Source organism: Schistocerca americana, chromosome X (assembly GCF_021461395.2).
Source record: "Schistocerca americana isolate TAMUIC-IGC-003095 chromosome X, iqSchAmer2.1, whole genome shotgun sequence".
NCBI lineage: Eukaryota > Metazoa > Arthropoda > Insecta > Orthoptera > Acrididae > Schistocerca > Schistocerca americana.
The window spans coordinates 743515666-743531625 of record NC_060130.1 but is presented as its reverse complement, the minus strand read 5'-3'; the positions used below and the strand labels follow the sequence as shown (position 1 = coordinate 743531625).

Genomic DNA, 15960 nt, shown 5'->3' with positions numbered 1-15960 from the left:
GCCTACCAGAGTCTCTGCAATGGAGGGTCATGAGAAGAATGGAAGCAGGACAATCGCAGACTCATGTGGCCTGATGGCTTAACGTGAATTGTTCAGTCATTTCTCGGATGTGGTGGCAGTTTATAGAGACCAAAACTGTATCCCAAAGACCAGAGTACATGGGACATCAGGAAGAGAGGACTGTTATCTGGCTGTAAGTGCACGATAGTACCGTCTTAAGGTACTGCGCAGCATCTGGCATCTGACCTCACAGCATCCACTGTATGTGTTGCATTGAGGCAAACAGTGTAGTGAAGGCCCTGCTCTGTGTGTGCCTCTGATGCGTCTTCACAGAGGAGAATGTCTGGAGTGGAGTTGCCAACATGCCACCTGGACTGTCGAACAGTGGGCTGATGTTCTTTTCACACGTGAGTCCTGATTTGGTCTGGAGAGTGATTCTCGACAGATTTACATCTGAACATGATTTCGAGACCCGAACATTGTGGAAAGAGACTGATATTGAGGAGGATCGCTAATGGTGTGAGCAGGCATTGTGTTGACCACTCAAACACCTCTTCATCAAATTATACGGGTGAATTGGAAAGGTTTAACTGCTGTCAGACATCATGACGAGGTCTTGGGACCTCATGTACGGGTGTTGCAAGGTGCTGTGGGCCCAGACTTTGTATTGATGGACGATAGTGCTCGACCTTGTAGAGAATAATTGGTTGATGTTTTCTTGGAAACAGAATATACTGCATGCATTTTACGGTCTGCTGACTCTCACTATCTGAATCCCATAGGGAACGTCTGGGATGCACTAGAGAGACAGGTTGTATCATGTCAACATCCACCAACCACTCTCCAAAACTGGCGAGCAACTGTGCAGGAAGACTGGGCATTATTACCTCAACATGGCACTGATGTCATTATCCACAGCATGCCCCATCAATGTCAGGCCTATATTGGTGCCACAGGTGGTCACACACCATAGTGAGCACATTAACCAGTTGTCAAAATGTGTGTGCAAATCTGTTAAATTGGGAAAAAAACGAACAACATTTTCGTCTGCTAGTATGTATGTTGCACTTGTTTATGTTTCGTATTCTTTATGTTGTTTCTACTTTGCTATCATCTGTTTATACTGTTTTGTGGCAAAATAAATGCTATCTTGCAAAATTTCCATTTGTTGCTTTTATTTTGGACACCAGTGTAGTTTTGTTTATATGACTTTTTGAAGTAATCATGATATCTGAGCTATATTCAGTATGACAGAGTGGAATATACTGTGATCATAAAATTCTTTGTTTTTAATTGTTTCTCATAAACAGAAATTTACACAAAGCTAGTGATTATCAGAAGTCTGCTGATTTGTCTTGAACAGTTAAGAAGTAAGTGACAAGTTTAAATGTGGCCTTCAAGACAGTCAACATGTAGGATCTCCCAACACTGCTATCTCTGATGAACACATCAAAAAGTTGTAGAGCATAATTAGTGATTAAAAGTGCTTGAAATAATAGGTGCTCATTAATATGAGAAGAGACAGTACAGTTCATTTTACACAAAGAGTTAAGAGAAAGCTTTGTGCAAGACTGGTGTTGCAGTCATTGAATACTGACCAATATCAAATGCGAAAATGACATCCTCTGTAATGGTCGGACCATTTAAACAGGATCCAACAGGTTTTGTGTTCCAGTTAGTTGCTATGAACTATATGTAGGTCACAACAGAAAAGTAGCAGCAGTCAAACTAGTTGACAAAGCAAGTGAGCCTGTAAAAGAAAAGGTAAAGGGTAAGTCATCTGATGGAAAGGATGGTCATTGTTTTCTGTGATGTGAAAGGATTTCTTCCTAATGATTACCTAGCAGAGGTTAAAGTGACAACTGGTGAGTGCTATGCAAATCTATTGGGCTAGCTAAAGTAGAGTCACATGGTATTGTTGGCTGAGAGCCACAGCTGCGCAGTTAGAAAGGGTTTCCTTCATCTGCACACAATGGCCTTTTTCCTTGTGGATATGTGAGTATTGCATCATATTTGTGTATATTGAATGCAGGTGAGTGTAATGGATGTGTGTATAGTGTGGTGTTGTGTTTGTGTCATGTGATGATGATGATGATGATGATGATGATGATATGATGATAAGAGGATGAAGAGGGTAAAACACAGGGCTGGTATGTAGCCTATTCCTCTCGAATAGCATCAGGGGGACCACTGGGCTTAACATCCTCATCCAATGGACAGATCACAATCAACAGAATTAAGATTCTCTGTGAATATAAGAGAACAGAGGGAGAGGTATCTGTATCTACCTCTCTGAATCTCTGTGAATATAAGAGAACAGAGGGAGAGATATCTGTATCTATTGTAATATGTACTACAATAGTGTGAAAAGGATAGATTGATACTCAACATATAGAAGAGATGGGCACAACAAAAATACTTCTATACGTTATAGCGTTCGGCCAAGTCTCTGGTTGCTGTGGCCACAGTGGCCAGTAGAGACAGTGGGGCTGAAAGCTAAAATATATAGTAGTCTTTTTGGCTGAAAGCTAAAATATATAGTAGTCTTTTTGGCTGAAAGCTAAAATACATAGTAGTCTTTTTGTTGTATGTGTCTATGACTCAACATGTCCTCTACATGGTGAATAGCAGTCTTATCCTTTTCATAATATTGTTATTATTCCATATTGGACTTTCCATTTTTTAATAATACTATATATACTACAAAATATATTATCAATTAAGTGAAAAATTTGCTACACTGAATAGTTTACAAAGAAGGACTTACTTAATTGTGAATAGTAGGCCAGGGGGAAAGCAATAAGCAAAATTGAATGTTTAAAATTTCTGGGTATGTGTATTATCATGAATTTTAGAACTGTTATCATCATCTTATAGACTTAGGTTCACCAACTATTGTTGCATTTGCTGATTTTTGTCAAGCAAAATATTAGATAGTTATATTAATGTGTATACTGTCGCCCTTAAATGTTATAAAGAATGCTGCTCTGGGACAGTTCTTTATAAAAGACAAAGCTTTTCCCTCATAAAAACATATAGTGAGTCTAAAATGCGATGTACACCCTTCCATTCATAGATAACAACTTGGAAAACTGAAAACATCATCACAAGGGATTTCTTATTTTTAAAACTTGTCATCAACAACCATTTAAAATTATTAAACAACAGTATCAATTATAAATATAACACTCCAAATGAAAGTAAGTGCCAGTAACCATGGCTGGCTCAGAAATGAGTAATATAATAAAATCCTAGGTGAAACATAAACAGTGAAAGGAGTAGAGAAACCACTCACTGTATTATGGAGGTGTTGAGCAGTAGATAGACACACAAATAAGAAATCGGACTTCATATTACAGCCAAAAAAGGTAGAAATCATCCCCAGAGCATAGAGATAGCACGTGTATGCAAGGCTACATAGTCCTGCTGTAGTGGTCCTTCAGAAGGGAAGGGTTGTGTTATTTGGTGCAGATGATGTGAACAAGGAAGAGGCAAGGGGAAAGAGAGAGAGAGAGAGAGAGAGAGAGAGAGAGAGAGAGAGAGAGAGAGAGAGAGAGATTGGGGCAGGGGGGGGGGGGGGGGCACCGAGGAGAGGTGATAGGAGTGTGACACCAGAGAAAGCCTGCCCTGGTGCAGGCATATGTTTTATTTTGTATTATATGGTGGTGTTGTAAGAGATGGAAATTCAGAGGAGGAGGGGGGGGGGGGGGGAGGAGGGATGGAGCAGGCTGGAATAGAGGGAGACTTGATGAGAGAGTTCTATGTGGGAGGATAGACGTACAGAATTATAAAGCACACTAAAATTATAAAGAAAAATTGAAGTTAGGATGAGTAAGGTGCAGATATGAACTGTGAAACAGGGTTTGTAGCCGACCATTTGTGATCAGCAATATATTTTCCAATTAGGTGTTCAACCTTAATCTTGGCCCTTAGGTATTGCCTGCCTTGTACATTCATTCAGCAGGAAGGAGTAAATTAGACTGCTGTGATGATGTTTGACCACTTCCAATGTGAATTAAATGTACTGAAAGATACTGAAAATAATTGTAAAAACCAACTGAAACTATTTTTGTGTGATAGATGCTGCCGATATAAGGAGAAATGTTTGAAAGTGAATTTCTGTGTATTATCAGTAACTTTAAAATTTTGTTTGAGTTTATTTACAAGATAAAAAAAAAATATACACACTTTTAAGACTGGCTATTCGAACCATATGCTTTGAAATCACAATGGACATGGGTTGAACAGGTAGTAAAGTGGTTGAGCAACAGATGGCTGTAGTGTTGTGATGCGTCAGTGTCAGTGTACACAGTGAGGCCACAGTACAAACACAACTGATATTCAAGCAGCGAAATAGCATTCTCAAATGGTATCAGAAGTTCGAGAGCATCTATGAAGCACGATGACATTGGAGGCAAGAATATGGAACTGAACTACCAACACACATAAGTATTGCTCACTTCATGATAAATCTGAAACTGCTGGAACAATTATAGATATGCATAAGGGAAGATCAGGCCAGCCACGCACAGCAGCAGGTGAAGGACAATCACACACTTTCCACAAAAATCGGCACCACAAAGTGCACATGAAGCAGGCATGAGTAGGGCAAGCGTAAGTCATATTAAGCACAGATTAAAATTTAGGGTTTACATCCTGCAGTTGTTACATGCATTGACTGAGGATGAACAAGATAGAAGTAATTAGTTTTTTAAATGGTTCCTTGTGTAGGTTGAACGTGACGTTAATTTTGTTTCCAAAGTGGTGTGGTCTGATGAGGCACAGTTTAAATTAAACAGCACGCAAACGGGAATAACTTTGAGTACTGGGGCCCGCGAAATCCACATGTTTATGTCAAGCGAGCGGCCAGTGTTCCAGGACTTATCCTTAAGGGGACTGATTGAACCTTTCTTTTTTGTAGGTATGGTACTGGTAGAAGTTACCTGGAGATGCTGGACTCACTAATTTTACAATCCATTCGTGCTTTGTTTGCTGATAAACGTTTTGTCTTACAACAGGATGACGATCCAGCCCACTTTCAAAGGGACGTGCATGCTTAGCTGAATAACAATGCACTGCGTCATTGTGTTAGATGAAGGGTTCTCATTGAGTTCCCCGCGTATTCTCCTGGTTTGACACCATTAGACTTTTGCTTGTGGAGTACCCTCAAGAATGTAGTGTACATCAGGAAGCCACACACTCTAGTAGAATTGCGCCATGAAATTGAAACAGCTTGTCAGGCAATTCCTGTAGCTACTACAGATGTGTCCTTGAATGTACGGCATCATGCTCAGAAGTGTTTGGGGGCGGGTGCTTTGCAATTTCAACACTTATTGTAATTATTTAACTTTGAGCCATTGTAATACTGATGATAATATGTAAGCTTATCTTTATCAAAGTATTTATGCATCTTTTGATCTACCCTGTGTGTGTATAAACAATACATATAAAAATAATCACTTATGTCGAGTTTACCTACTTTACTAATTTCTATAATGGAATTGAGCGGGTGGGTTAATGAAATGCTTGTAGAGGTAAAAACAATCAGAATTGCTGTATACTGCTACAAGCGGGATCCAACTAGGTTGAGAGCTACAAGATAAAATTCATCTGGATCTGTCACTTGAAATGGATGGAGGTTCATTTTCTACATATAATTAAATACAGCTACATCTACATGGCTACTCTGCAAAATGAGCTGTCGTCCTCTGAATTTTTTTGATGTCTGTTACAATCCTGTCTGGTAAGGACCACATACCATGCAGCAGTACTCCAGAAGATGACAGACAAACATAGTGCAGGCAGTCTTGTTAATAGAGCTGTTCTATCATCCATATGTTCTGCCAATAAAACACCTTCTTTGGTTCACCTTCCCCACTCCATTTTCTGCGTGATCGCTCCAATTTAAGTTGTTTGTGATTATAAAGCCTAAGTATTTAGTTAATTGACAGCCTTTAGATTTGTGTGATTTATCATGCACTCAGAATTTAACAAATTCTTTTCAGTAATCATATGGGTGACTTCACACTTCTTATTTTTTAGATTCAATTTCCACTTTTTGCATGATGCAGATATCTTATCTAAATCATTTTGCAATTGGTTTTGATATTCTGGTGACTACTAGATGGTAGATAACAGCATCATCTGTAAACAATATAAGAGGGCTGCTCAGATTGTCTCCTAAATCATTTATATGGATTAGGAACAGCAGGGAGCCTGTAACACTTCCTTGGGGAACACCAGGTATCACATCTGTTTTACTCTGCAACTTTCCGTCAGTTACTGCAAACTGTGACCTTTCTGACAGGAAATCATGAATCCACTTGCACAACTGAAATGATGTTCCAGAGACATGCAGTTTGATTAGAAGCTGCTTGTGAGGAACAGTGTCAAGAGCCATCTATAAATCTCATGATTATGTATTGCTAAGGGGTCAAGTATGTTTTCACAACCATTTACACTTGAGTTTGCACCTGAACTAATTATTCAAAATAATTTTTGAGAAGACATTTAGTACAATTTTGGGTGATATTTGATGCCTACCACTGACTTTTAGCATGTATTTTTGCCAATATCTCGAGCATAGATTGAAGTTGCCGCCAACTGTAAATATAAATATAGTTCTTATGATGGCAGTGTGGTTCAAAACTTTTGTTTTCTATGTAAAGTACTGGGAAGTATACCTTTAAATTTCTGTAGAAAAAGAATATAATGTGTATCATGAAACAGAAATCTGCTGTATATTATCAGGTTAAAGTTATTAGTTTATAATACACACTTGAAAGTTATATTTTTCAGTAATGTACTGCTTTTTTTTCAGTTGGCTTCATGTTATGCCATTCAGCCCTCAACCAAGAAAAGGCAAATAAGCTATGGCTGAGTGCTCTGGAGTCAAGCTGGGTAATAGCTTTATTCCGAGATGAAGTTTTGTACATTCATTCCTACATTCAGAGCTATTTTGACACTCTTAAAGGATATGGGAAGAAAATATCAGAAGTAAAAGAGTGCTATAATCAAGCTGTCCAGAAAGCGTGAGTTTCATAAGTCACTTAAATGTGTTTTGATGGCACTTATTAAACAATTGTTGTTTTTCATATCATTGAAGTTATGAGTTGGTAACAGTATTACATAGCTGTTGGTAACTTTGCTACTGTAATTTCTTATTTTAGTACTCAAATTTGGGGTTTACTCACTTTCCATTCTTTACTGCTATTAAACATTTCCTGTCAGATAAATTTCAAGACAGTCTTATTCATATGTGAATGCATACAGCATGTTTAAAGGTATGTGGGGGTCTAGGCCACTGACATATTCTCAAGGCAGGATCAAATAAGGATTTTGTAATTCATCTCCTTCGTGAGTAAATTACACTTCCTTAATATTCTTCCCATAAATTTGATTGACTGTAACCTGCTGAATTAGTGTGAAGTATTCTACTGGCAGAAATCGTGAAATTGTTGAACATTACGTGGACTATCAGTGGTGAGACTGAATCTCTTGTTGTTGACCATTTTTGTTTGAGTGATGTAATAATGTTTTTCTTGTGTGAGTAATTGATATTTTAAAGAATTTTCATTTATAACTGCTGGTAGCAAACTGGGGTGTTGTCTATGACAAGTGGTTATTTGCAGTTTCACAGAAGCTGTTGGAGAGCTGTCCTACTCAGTTTTTGATGTAAGGATGGTTCCTTTAGAAAGGTCACAGCTGATTTCCTCATCTGTACTGTATGGTGTGTGGCGGACATTAAATAGTGCACCAAAACCATTTTACTCCATTTCTGTTCAATTGCAAATGATGTGCAGGAAGAATAATCGTCAGTACAATGAAAAACCAGCCAAAGTTGCAAATTTCACTTTTTTTTATTCACTAAATTACTAGTTTTGGACTGGAACCCATTTTCAAATCACTATAATATATAGTCAAATTGGTATGTCCAAAAATGCAAAAAACGTGTCAAAATTGTGCAAATGAACAGTTGCAGCACATATAGATAACTATGCACTGTAACTGTTCGTATTCACATTTTTGACATGGTTTTTGCATTTTCAGAAATAAAAATTTGACTATCTGTTATGATGATCTAAAAATGGGTCCCAACCCAAAAGTAGTCATCAAGTGAATAAAAAAAGTGAAATTTGCAACTCTGGCTGGTTTTTCGTTGTACTGATTAACAGAAGTTTCTGATCTACAATTATTCCAGCATGATGGAAGTTCATAGACTAATTGTCAGCACTTCTTATGTAAACCTCAATTTCTCTAAGTTTACCATCATGATCATTATGCCAGATATGTGTTGGAGATAATAGTATACTTCTTGACTCATATTGGAACAAGAACTGTTGGAATTCTGAGAATAAGGTTCTCCATGATGCACAGTGGCTTCTTTACACTGTCTCCCATTACAGTTTGTTGAGCACTTCTGTGACTTTTTTATGCAGGTTCCACAAATCCGTGAAGAACTGTGCACCTCTCTCTCTTACTTTCTTTTTCTTTCTTTCTTTGGGTCCCAGGATAATGAGCAATACTTGAGAATTGTTCAAACAAGGGTTTTCAATCAAACTCTGTCAGGAGTAAATTACATTTCCTTAAAATTTTCCCACATTATATTACATTTGTTTAATGTTGAAAGTCAGGTGTCAAATTTCATATCAGCACTGATTATTTATAAACATTCACACATTTTACAACAAATTTCAAATGACTTGACCTTACTGTATACAACTGCATTATTTCCAACAGCCTCAGAGAACTGCTAACATTGTCTGCTGGGTGATATATATCATGTACTGAACAGTAATAGGCCAGTCACACTTCTTATAATGTCTTCCCATTAAGAAAGATACATTTGTTTCAATTCAATCGCAACCTGTTCTGATATTCCATTAGTGGATGTTTTATCTAATGAAGTGGAACTAAATAGGACACTTTCTGTGAGTCAATAAATATTGCTTCGCAGTGATGAATATTTCTGTATCTCTCTATGTGGTACACATTTCTTTGTCTGTATAACTTTCCTCATACAAATTATTGTTTTAACATGCATTAGTTTTGGTAATCAGAGAAGGCGTTGGAGGGTGTGCTAGTTTATTTGGCAAACCAGGCAAACATTTACCTATATTGGTGTGATGAACCACCTAAAACTATATGTGGATTTGAGAGTGAGCCAACCTGTCGTTGTTAATGCAGTGAACAGTTTCATTCTGGGCATTAAAAGTGTGAGCTGGTTTAGTCTTGCCTTTTGGGTACATTGTAACAAAATCTTTTATGCACCTTAGACCACTGTAAAATCTTCATTTATGTTTATTTAAGTGGGGTAATGTTAATTACATGTAGTCTTAGATGAAGTTGCATCATATACACAACTTATTACAGTCATAACTTGAATGTTGAATTATTTAAATACCAAGTGAAAATAACAATGAAAAGAATGCTAGTAATCTTATAATGACACAGAATTTAAGAATTTATCCAATTTTGCTTTTAATAATAATAATAATGGACAAGGAATGGGAAAGACTTTACCAAAGCCTGTTAAGAGGAACCACCTCAGCATTTGGCCTGAATGATTCTGGAAAATCTTGAAAATTGAATCAAGATGGCAGGATCAGGTACATGAGTTTGAATTATACTTAAAAGTGTCATTTTTGTATACTTCTGAATTTTAGGGACTTACAATTAGCAAATTGTAATTGGGTGTACTTAAAGATGGTGTATATCGACAGCATTCAGTTCCCTCACTATTTTGCTTTTTTTGTCTTAATTTTTACTGTAAATATTTTTTTCTCAGTTTGCATTACACACAAAGGAGCAAAATAATATTGCTATAACTATTGCAGTATAAGATACCCATATAAAATATGTTCAAAGAAATTTTGGGCTTGAAGCCAGTTGTCATGAAATACATTCCATGATATTTCGGTTGGGCATCTGCCACTCATCCTAAGGCTAGTCACTGAAGACACATAAAGATGTACACCCCCCCCCCCCCCCTAACACAATTTATTAGTGTGCTTGTGAGTATTCTGCACATGCATTAAGATCGTGGTGGCAGACTGACCAAACTACTTGGGAGGCAGCATCCTTACTGGCAGGATTGTGGAACTCAACTGACTCAGGGTTGCCACTCACTGTGGTCATCTGTGCTCTCTGTTGTCTTTGATTAGAGCAGATCGTGGATATAATAGTCTTCTCTGTACTATCCAACTTGTAGCTGCTGTCACGCTTCATCAGATTTTCTTTCAGGCATATTTCCATGCATTTCTGAATAATGGAATCCAAAAAAGATGTTACTGTGGCCAGAATTATTGTTTTATCATATTCCATTGAATGCTTGACTGCAAAAGGTGAGTGCGGTGCTGATGTTTAGTACAATGTCTCTTCACAGTACGCTTGGTCTGGCTTACATAAACCATGCCACATTGGCAAGATATTTTGTAAATTCCACCTGTCTGCACTGACAAGTTGTCCATCTCTGATCCCAGAAGGTCTGCAGTCTTAGATGGTGGGCAGAAAACCACTTTCACCTGAAATTTAGAGAGAATTCTAAAAAAGAAATGGCCCGCATGAAATTGGGAAGTGGGTGAAAAAAATGTTCAGTGTCAAAATCGGGTAGCTCATGAAGCTATTGTTCTTCCACCTCTTCACATTAAAATCAGATTAATTAAACGATTTTTTAAAGGTGAGGGATTAAACTGGCAGTGGGTTTGCATACTTTGCTGAAAAATTTCCTCATCTGGCCTCAGCAATAATAAAAACTGTATTTGTGGGCTCTCAGATCAGGGAGCTTCAGCTAGATCAAAATTTTGAGACATGCCCGACTGACGAAGAATTGCAAGCATAGCACTGTTTCAATGAAGAATCCGCATTTGGGAGGATGATGGTTCAATCCCATGTCCGGCCATCCTGATTTAGGTTTTCTGTGATTTCCCTAAATCGCTCCAGGCAAATGCTGGGATGGTTCCTTTGAAAGGGCACCGCTGACTTCCTTCCGTATCCTTCCCTAATCTGATGAGACCGATGACGTCACTGTCTGGTCTCCTCCCCAAAATAACCCAGCCCAATCCTCGGGATAAGTTCAAGTTCAATGAAGTATCAGAAAACTTCCTTAGAAGAAGATGAGCTGCAAATAACAAGGAAGTGAATCAAGTGACCAACACTTGTCAGGATCTTGGTTGCAACATGTCTTTGAAAGTGCATTTCCTGTACTCTCACATTGACTTCTTCTTAGAGAGTTGCAGTGATGTATCAAATAAACACTGAGAAAGGTTCCACAAAGACATACCTACCATGGGAAAATACTATAAGACTCACAGCATTTCTCTCCAAAAATATAAAAAAAAAGTTCTTTTTGTATGTAGAACAGTGTAATCAATCACCTTAAGAAAAGACAGTTTCCAACTGACTTTCAGAATTTTGTTGTGGCCTTGCTTCCATCAATAATGAATTGTGTGAAGGCCAACAAAAATTGGTTGCTGTTCCAGAAGACATTGAAGCTGAATGCAGCATAATTGATGCGAAAAAGGTATCCTTAGACATACTGAAGACTGCAATACATTTGCATGAACATTTAGCTGTGAAAAAGAGCTGTCCCTGATGAATTCCACACAGTTTAAGTGAAATTGAATTCCATACAATCTAAATGAAGCTAGAAATATGCTCATGTCAATTAGTGTTAGGAAATATTCAAAAAAATCCTCTTAGGAAATGCAAAATATGTAAACAATATAGCAATGGGAGATGAAACCTTGCTCTATTAATAAGAATTGGAGAACAAGCAGTAATCAGCAGTTTGGGGGTTTCAAGATAAACTGAAACCAATAAAAGTGATTTGTTCGTGAAGCAGTTCCAAGAAAATTATAACTTGTTTCTTTGGTTACAAAGGCACATGTCATGACCATAGCTTTAGGGAATTGAAGAATAGTTAATGCTGAATGGTATAAAATTTGTTTGGCAAAAGTCATCATTGAAATCGGAAAAAACTATGGCATGTCAAACAATTTATTGTTTGATGGGGAAAAGTTGCCATTATGTGTTACTGAATCATTGCTCATATTCACCTGATGTGTCACTTAACTCATTCTTTTCATTCTCTTATGTCAAACAAAAAATGCACCTCAAGAAGTCATTGTATCCTTTGATAACCATGTTTTTGGGTACCAACATCGGAGTGAAAAAATGTTTCAAAAATTGATTTGAATGCTTGCAAAAGTGTGTAAATTTTGAAAGGGAATGTTTAGAGAAAACATAAAATGATTAGTACTGAAAAAATGCTTTTCTTTAATTATATGTGTTCCCTGGGTCATGCCAAATGGTGATCATTGCAGGGAACTCAACAAGTTTTGGATGGGTATGGATTTTGTGAACATGGGGTTCCTGGGCTATAGAACTGATCAGCTCCAACATTTCTTGTAACTGTAGGATCTGGAAATGTTTTAGGAACCACCATACATTGTGGCATGGCAGTGTATTGTTATGTCACAGAGAACAGTGATCTTTGTGTAACCGTTTGGATTAAGATGTTGGTAAAAGCTCCTCTTTATTAAGTGTAATCGGGGAGGGGGGGGGGGGGATGAGTCAGTTTCAAGGTGTACCAGTGGGGTATGACTGTTTGGGCAAAAAGTGCGTTCTAGCTAGGGCTAGTCTTTGTTTGAATTGATATTCATTTCCCTAGCCACTTGTGAGAATGTGGAATCTTAAGTTTTCGGAAAAAGCCTTCGTCAGAAAAGAAAGAAAAACACACACAGATGAACACAAGCATGCACACCTTAATTGCACATGAGTGCTGTCTCCAATCACCATGACCAGACTGCAAGTGTTGCGTTGAGCAAAAGCAGCTATCTGTAATGGGGCAGGGAAGGGGGAGGGATAGCAAGGCGCAGTTGGGGTAGAGAAGAGATATCTCTGGTGGAGTGTGCTGTGACTAGAATACGGCAGAATAAGGCTGCCAGGGGCAAAGACTGGTGGGTTCGCTGGCAGAGAGTAGTGCATAATGAGGGTGAGGAAATTTGAATTGGGAGAAGGTGATAGGACAGAGCGGGCAGAGACTGTTCGGTGGTGGGTGTGGGGACAGTAGGTCATCGTAGGTTGTGCCTGTCTTCAACTCCATGTGTTGTCTTTATGGTGAATAGCAATCTTATCTTTTTCATAATTGTTGATATTCCAATCTGGACTTACCATTGTTTCAATTTTCGGTTTTTAACAAAAATTCTCCCAGTGGCTCATTTGATCCATTAGAGATTATTCACGCCATGCCAAATAAACAAGTCCATGTGCTTTAGCCTACCTGTAAAGATATGGCCATACTTGCTGTGCTACTTAGTAATAACAAATCATTTTATGCATGACATACAGTGTACTTATTGATATTAAAATAAATGATGGAACCTTTGACACACTGTCATCATTTTAAATACACTTAACATTGGAGAGGCTTGCAAGTTCTTATAAATCAGACAGTTGCTCAAAAAATTGCTTAATACAGACAATAAGAGCTGTACTAGTAAACAAGCTGTTAAATGCATAGAGATCATAAATTTTAAAATACATATTACACATGTCTTATCATCAGCTAAAATAGAAGGCACATACCCAAATAAGATTGGTTCTGCCTTCTCATCAGAATCTAAAATGTGTTCTGTTAAGATGTGGTATGCTGAAGTGCATATTCCACATTCACAAAAAGCAAGTGGGTGCTCTGGCCTGTGTAAAAAGCTGTGTTTCAGAGGTCAGTGCCTTGTATGGAAACAGGCCGCATATGTATCTGTGACTGGAAGACAGGAGCAAGGACATGACTTATTTCCTTCCCCAAAAGTCTCAAATCTGAGCTTATGGTCTGTCTCTATAGATGTTGTCATCAATGGGACATTAAACCTGATTCTTCCTTCCTTCCAGCCACAGATTTGGGATGCAGTGGCACTGACTTGTATCAGTATAAGGAAATGCTCTCTGAAGCATAGCTTTCTACACCGGCAAAAGTAGCCATTTGCTGGTCATGTATGTAGAATATACATTTCCGTATGCTCCATTTTAATGAAATAGATTTTATGGAGGACAGAACCAAACTTATTTGGGTACATGCCCTCTATTTTAATTGATAATGGGATTTGCAGGGCAAGCATTTTAAAATTTGTGAATTGTCTAGACTGAAATCTAAACTTATTGTATGGTTATGTAATTTATATTGTATAGTAGTGCATTAAAATAGCCTTTACCCATTATCATTGTACTTTAGTATTGTTTCATATATGTACTTTAATTTCACTATAGGCTTTGTTAAATGGGTTATCCATCTGTTGTTTTAATCTGCTGTCGTTCTGATATGTAAGTTTACATTTTATAGGAATAAATTATTACTTTATTTCCTCACATAAAAATGTTGTGATGCAGGGCACACCGACACCAAGAAAGAAGGAAGTTTCTGCGTACAACTTTAAAGGAACTCGGCTTGATACTTACAGACCAGCCAGGATTACTTGGTCCTAAGGTAAATTTATTTAACTGCATAACTATCACAGATAAATTATGAGCCAGATGTGCTAACCAATTCTTACCTTTAGGAGACAGAGTTTTAAATACTGACTGTAGGCAGAAATAAAAATCAAAGTGACAACACTATCCCAGTTTTCGGAACTGTTAATTCCTTCCTCGGGTAAGAGGGAGGGAGAGGTTAGGGAAGTTTAAAAAGGAAGGGCAGGTCACTTAGACCCCAGGATGAGAGTGACCACCTTTAGTGAAGATAGGGCTAGACAAAAGATGAAGGGGGAAGCGTTAAAGAGAGTAGGAGGTTAGAGGCTGTAAGCATTGTGCCAACTTCACTCCAAAGATAGCAAGAACTGAGTGAGAACCTTTGGCATTGCTCCCAAAGACCTTGCATTAAAAGTCCCCATCTGTGGCTGCAACCCATCCTTCTACCAAACCTCTTTAAATTCCAGATTGATCAATCCTTATTCCTTATGCACCTTATCCCTGATCAAGATATTGCCTCTGCCAACCACTATTCCCAACAACTGCTGCCTCTCTTTCAAATCCTCCACCTGGTTGTGCTAACATACTCAGTGCAGATCTTCTTGAAGCCAGCAATAAAGATGAGCAAAATGCCTCATGCTACTTAAAGAAGCTATCCAGTCAGTTGATCAAATATTTCAACAAAGGTTTCTCTTTCCCCTGCTTCCACAACTACCATCCACAACACTGCCACCAACATCCCCCGTCCTAGCCAACAAGCCCACATCCCAGTCCCAACACATCTCCCACAACCCCCAACCGTAACTGTTATCAATCATCAACACCTCATAACCCTGATGTCCATTCAGTCCTTTATCTCTTATCCTGATCACTCCCTGATCTTGAAACATCCATTCTTTTCAGAGCCCTAACTTTCAGTCCCACAACAAAATTCAAACACACTGCCCTAGTTGAAGAACCCCTAACCTTACCTGGCAATACCACTTCACCACCCACTCCAAACTAACAATGAACAGAGTGAGCATTGAATTCTGGCTAGACAGGCCCTGTCTCACATCCAAGAGTGATCCTTCTCCTCTTGCCCAAAACCATAATTTCTCACTTCCAGCACTGCCTCTTAATCCTTCCTGAAAAATACCACCAAAATCTCAAACCTCACTCAAGCTGACTCCTGAACTATCCATGTCCTGAAGGCATGCTGCTCCATCAACTTTTCCCTCTGGACAAAGCCTCCATTGCTGTAGTACGTGAGTGTGAGGACTATGTGGCAGAGGGACATTATCAGCTCTTGGACACCTCATCATACAAAACTGTTAATGATAGTCCCATTCCCCTTCCATCCAGACTAGGATAGAGAAAATACTGAAACCTTAGCCCCCACACAATGACTTAAACTACTTCCATAGAACTCCTTACCTTTCCTGATCCATGAACCCTCACTTTCTACCTACTTCCCAAAATACATGAAAACAACCATCCTGGCTGTCCCAAAGTAGC

At 38.3% G+C, this 15960-nt stretch overlaps 1 protein-coding gene across 4 annotated transcripts in view; it reads left to right on the top strand.

Moving 5' to 3' along the window:
• Positions 1-15960, top strand: part of LOC124555677 (membrane-associated protein Hem-like) — a 180894-nt gene that overhangs the window by 41698 nt on the left and 123236 nt on the right. For all 4 annotated transcript variants that reach the window (XM_047129678.1, XM_047129676.1, XM_047129677.1 and 1 more), the window contains exons 7-8: positions 6821-7031; positions 14386-14482. In XM_047129678.1, coding sequence (XP_046985634.1) covers positions 6821-7031; positions 14386-14482 — 308 coding nt within the window. The remainder of the gene's footprint in view (positions 1-6820; positions 7032-14385; positions 14483-15960) is intronic.